This window comes from Phacochoerus africanus, chromosome 5, assembly GCF_016906955.1.
Source record: "Phacochoerus africanus isolate WHEZ1 chromosome 5, ROS_Pafr_v1, whole genome shotgun sequence".
NCBI classification, from domain to species: Eukaryota; Metazoa; Chordata; class Mammalia; order Artiodactyla; family Suidae; genus Phacochoerus; species Phacochoerus africanus.
In genome coordinates, this window is record NC_062548.1 from 6,914,971 (window position 1) to 6,920,221 (window position 5,251).

General features: G+C 48.5%; 1 protein-coding gene across 2 annotated transcripts; it reads right to left on the reverse strand.

Annotated features, from left to right (window-relative positions):
- On the reverse strand, window positions 1–4,694 carry OCM2 (oncomodulin 2). Of its 2 annotated transcripts, XM_047779521.1 has the most exons (5): window positions 4,477–4,694; window positions 3,610–3,677; window positions 2,901–3,033; window positions 2,042–2,151; window positions 1–286 (listed from the first exon to the last, which is right to left on the reverse strand). In XM_047779521.1, exons 2-5 carry the CDS (start codon window positions 3,668–3,670, stop codon window positions 261–263), a joined length of 330 nt encoding a protein of 109 aa, XP_047635477.1. In that variant the 5' UTR covers window positions 3,671–3,677; window positions 4,477–4,694; the 3' UTR covers window positions 1–260. The 2 variants fall into 2 exon arrangements, with proteins under 2 accessions (XP_047635477.1, XP_047635476.1); XM_047779520.1 differs by lacking the exon at window positions 1–286 and having other exon boundaries at window positions 1,354–2,151.
- Between the last annotated feature and the right edge of the window lie 557 nt (window positions 4,695–5,251).

A 5,251-nucleotide genomic window follows, 5' to 3' on the forward strand; every position in this document is an offset into this window, starting at 1 on the left:
TGATGAGAAAGCTGTCTTTATTGGGTGGTGTTTTAAAGGGTTTGTCTGCCGAGGGCCTTCCAGGAGTTGTCAGGGCAGACCCGCCACCAGAGAGTCGGGGCGGGGGGAGACTGTTGTATGACCAGACTAAGACAAAGGGGAAATTGCAGAAGCGTTTCCAGGGGAAATGAATAAATAAATGAGGGCGAGGATGTGGGGTTTCCCAATTCCTGGGGCTTTGGAGGCCTTCCAGCTGATTCTATCGCCACAGCCTGGGCCCTTTAAGAATGTACCATTTCCTGGAATTCTAGAACAGAAGAGGTGAGAACAGGGTCAGTGGAGATGGCTTGGTACTTTACAGACGGGCAGTGGTCAGTGAGCGTTCTGAGGAAGGAGAATGAATCAAACCGTCGGATGAAGGGCAGGCCCCCTCCCAGGGCACAGACGGAGGGAATGTGCGCCCCTGCCTGCGGGTCCAGACCGTCTGCAGTGTTCCGTCTGCCTGCCTAATCTCATTTTCCAAACGTCTGTTTTTCTTTCTAGGTCCACACCCGAGGCACGTGGAAGTTCCCAAGCTAGGGGTTGCATCGGAGCTGTAGCTGCCAGCCTACACCACAGCCACAGCCACACGGGATCCGAGCCACCTCTGCGACCTTCACCACAGCTCAGGGCAACAACACTGGATCCTTAACCCACTGAGCCAGGCCAGGGATGGAACCCGCGTCCTCATGGATCCTAGTCCACAGTCTATGCTCATTCAACTCTTTGTCTGGTCAATTCAGGACAGAAATGGGAGGTTTTCTTCTTCTTCTATTCAGAAGCTGCATATCACATATTTAGGAAATGTTTCATAGAGTGGGACTTTAACTTTGCTCTGTTAAACCCTAATCTTACCCCCCAAATTTATATCACCAAAAGATAATAATAATAATAGCACAGATGCTGCAGACTGAAATGGAAAATTGGAGATTTGCTTTATATTTATCGTAAGCTTTGTTTGTTTGGACGTCTTTCCTGGTTAGGTTTAAATAAATCAGCCTTCCCTTACTGAAACTGTTTTTCTGAGCTATTCCATAGAAAAGTGCATTAACTCCCATGTAAGTTTTAGTGGTATCATTTTGAAGAGATTTAAAAAATGAGGATATACTGGGGTTTTTCTTGTTGTTTGTCTCTTTGTTTTGCTTTGCTTTTTAGGGCTGAGGCCAATGGAAGTTCCCAGGCTAGGGGTCAAGTCAGAGCTGCAGCGCTGGCCTACACCACAACTCAGAGCAACACCAGATCCTTAACCCACCGAGCGAGGCCAGGGATGGAACCTGCATCCCTCATGGATCCTAGTCGGGTTCATGACCACTGAGCTACAAGGGTAACTCCAGTAACAGCAGTTTTAAATTTTAATTAGTCCCCCCATCAGGGCCCCACCGATTGACATGCACAACGTAGGTGAGAAGCGTGGAAGCAACGTGACAAAACCAGAAGAAGATAATCCCACAGCCATGCAATTACGCTCACATTTGAATATAGGGCTCTGGGCGTGAAGCATGCACAGATGGTGCTTGATTTCTTTGTTCTCCAAGCCTGTCTGCTGGGTGGGCTAATGTCCCATAGAATGCACTTGTTTTCATCCTTGAAAGCAAAGAGGCCTTCTCGCTCCACCCAGTAGACGCTTTGCTGTGAGACCTACTTGAAAAGGTCAACCCTTCTCTTATGCAGAGAGACTCCAATCCCACTGGTGGAAATTCCTGACATTATTTTCAAGGCGCATTAGGGCGTCTTGCAGATAATTGGCCAGGCATGTGGCTCGTCCCCTAGTCAGGTGAAGGCCATTTTCTGGTTCACAGACAGGGACCGGTGGGGCCAGCGTCTGTGTACATCCCCAGGCATCGCACCCGAGTCTGCACACATGACTTCCTTCCTGGCTTGGTTCTGGTTCACAGGTGAGCAGACTGAGGCTCAGCAAGGTGGAGAAAGGGGGTTTTTACCCCAGGTCTGTCTCATCTCCTGGCTTAAGCCCCCTGTCCCGGATGCTGCCTGAGCTCAGGTCTCTCATGCTGTGTGAACATACCGTCGGCCCCGATTTTCCCGTCGCCGTCGTTGTCTGCAGCCGCCATCAAGGACTTGGTTTCTGACTCGGTCAGTTCTCTAGCACCGCTCTCAAACTTCTGGAGGAAAAACCTACAGGATAATGAAGATCAATGGGGATGTTTTGAACCCATTCCCCCCCCCCACCCCCGTTTCTCTGTTAACCCTCTCCTTTATCTCTTGAAGCAAATCATCCGCTCCCAGTAACTGCAGCAAACAGACAAGAGCTTTGCAAGCAAAGGCTTCCTTCATTGTAGAGACCAAGAGTGGGCATGTTGGTTTAAAACTTTTGGTTTTTTTTTTTCCTCCAGAGTTTTGTTGGCAAGTCCGTTTGCCAAAGAGAACCCTTGAGACGGATGAATTTTTTGTACGCACCGTCCATGTTTCGTATTTTGCGTGGATAGATGTGTGGCCAACTGATTTACGTTTTTCCTTTCTTTCTTTTTTTTCCCCCCTTGCCCTTTAGGGCCGCACCTGCAGCATATGGAGGTTCCCAGGCTAGGGGTTGAATCGGAGCTGTGGCTGCCAGCCCACACCACCGCCACAGCAACGCAGGATCCGAGCCATGTCTGCGACCTACACCACAGCTCGTGGTAACGCCAGACCCTCAACCCACTGAGCGAGGCCAGGGATGGAACCCGCTTCCTCGTGATACTAGTTGGACTCGTTTCCACCGAGCCACAAGGAGAACTCCCTGTTTTCCCCTTTCCTGAGAATCTGCTGAGTGACCAGCAGCAGGAGTGGACATTGAAGAAATACTGAGCAGACTGCCCCCCCTCCACTGCACCCCGGCACCCCGCTAGCAGTGTTGGGGTGCCAGACGGGCTCAGGACCAAGCTTACTTAAGCTCTTCTTCATCCAGGTAGCCACTCTGGTCGTTGTCTATGAAACGAAAAACATCCTTCACCTGACTGGCTGACATCTTGGCCAGGCCCGATGTCTGGAAGAATTTTTGGGGTTCAAAAGTATCTGGGTCTGAAGAACAGAGACTGGGTTATTCTGAGGCTCACTGATTGCATTCTATATTGGGGCCAAAGTGCTGAAAACATAGGTTATTAAAAATGCTTTTCATAATATTGAACTACAGGGGATGCTGTATTAAAAAAAAATTTTTTTTTTAAAGGCAAAGTAGGGCTATGACTGGACCAGGATCTTGAGGCAGCCAAGACTGGCTTTGTGTCATCATCCCCTTCCCGCCCTTCCCAGCTTTCCCTCCGGGTGACTTTGTCCATCTCCTCTTCTCTCTCCTCTGTGCCACCTCTGCCTTTTTCACTGGCTGTGTATCCACGATGCCAGCATCTCTGACCCACTTGCTGGGAGAAATGCAGTCATTGCAGTCAAACAGGCTACACTGTGCAGTAAGTTTCTTTCCAGAAAGGTCCTCACATGCTCAGATCTCAGAGTCCTATCTTTGTGGTTATGTAGTTACTACGTTTTCCTCGGAGCCCATGGATTTTCAGCAACGTTCACACGGTAACATTTGTAGCTTTTCGGGAGGTACGAACACTCAGAAAGGGAAGCCCAGCCCGGCCTCGCTTCCCCACCACGTACCTTGGCACTCCAGCAAGGCTGCTGCAATGTCGTCAGCACTGAGGACGTCTGTGATGCTCATTTTCCACCTGTTCACACAGAATAAACGAGATGCAAATGGCAAACAGAAGCGTATACATCTGGGGGGACCACACCCCCTTAGGCCCACAGAAATTGCATATCTGCTGAAAAAATTTAACAAGTGATACACATAGCATTGTATTTAAGAGCTGGGACTAAATAACCAAATAAAACCGAATACTAAAAAGATCTCCGTGACCTCTCCTGCGTATACGCCAAAGATAATATTTTTTTTAAAATATAACCTAAAGAATAATTGTTTTATGGCTGCACTCACGGCACATGAAAGTTCCTGGGCCAGGAATTGAATTCAGGCCACAGCTGCAGCAGTGCGGGGTCCTTTAACCCACTGCACCAGGCTGGGGATTGAACCTGCGCCTCTGCAGTGACCTGAGCCTATGCATTCTTAGCCCACTGCACTACAGTGGGAACTCCTAAAGAAGAATTTGGTTCTGTTCTCATATAAAAAATTCTGTTTACATAATTGACCACTTATGTAGGCATCTACAAATCACTCAGAAGTAAACCCATGTTACAAATGCAAGAGCCAGAGAAATGCAGTGTTGCAAGTTTCACTTGGGGAAGGACAGAGCTTGGGCTGCTTGCCGACCTCCTGTGGAAGGGATGCCGTCAGTCCTGGAGGATGGGAAGGAGAAACATCAAAACCCCTCTGCCAGAGATCACATCTGTCCATGGGTCACTTCCGTGGGGAAAGACCCTGAGCACAGCGCGTATACCGACCAGCCTACTGTGAATATGTGTAGGAAAAAAAGAGTCTGGGATCTGGTAGGTCCACCAGCTACTCACCGATTTCGGTTTTCCTCCAAGAAGAATCAGGAAAAAGAGCTGAAGGAGCACAAAACAGAGGCGCCTTTTCTGTCTTGCTGACCTACCTTATATAGGATTGAAAAAGCGATAGTAAGAACCTCTTAGATTTCCTTTTCAAGGATCAAGTGGACGGAGCTCGGATGTCTTGCCTTCGTAATTAAACCTCTTTTTTTGCTATTTATATCTCAAGGGAATGTGGGTGGGAACAGCCAGTTTTCAAAAACAAACCTCAACAAACCTTAACTAAGGTTTCGATTCTGCAAACCAACTGTGCCGGCGAAGTGTGAAGACACCAGAGGCCCGGTGAAGAGGGGACTGTGATTGCAATGAGGCAAACACATCTGGGGATGCTCTGTAAACTGAAAAGCTCCCCCCCCCCCCAGATGTTAGCACCTGCCGTTAGAGGTAGATCTGTGGCCAGCCGCTGAAACCGTGGACGTGTGAGGCTGGCCTCAATCCAGAGCTAATAGACTCAAAGTCAGTGTCAGGTGGATACGAAGGACTTGTCCAGCCAAGAGGATGGCACTGGTTAGAGGACTTTCCAAAGACAGTCTTGACTTTGGTATTTCTCAGCTGCATCTTAAATTGCACACACTAAGAAAGCAAAAAAGGAGGAAAACAGCCAACCATTCCCAACCCCCCTTTGATAAAATTTGCAGAAAATATACGCGGTCAGGACTTGGGACCTCATTTTGTTGTTGTTGTTGTTGGCTTTCAATAAACATTTATGGAGTCCCTGTATGGCCAACCATTG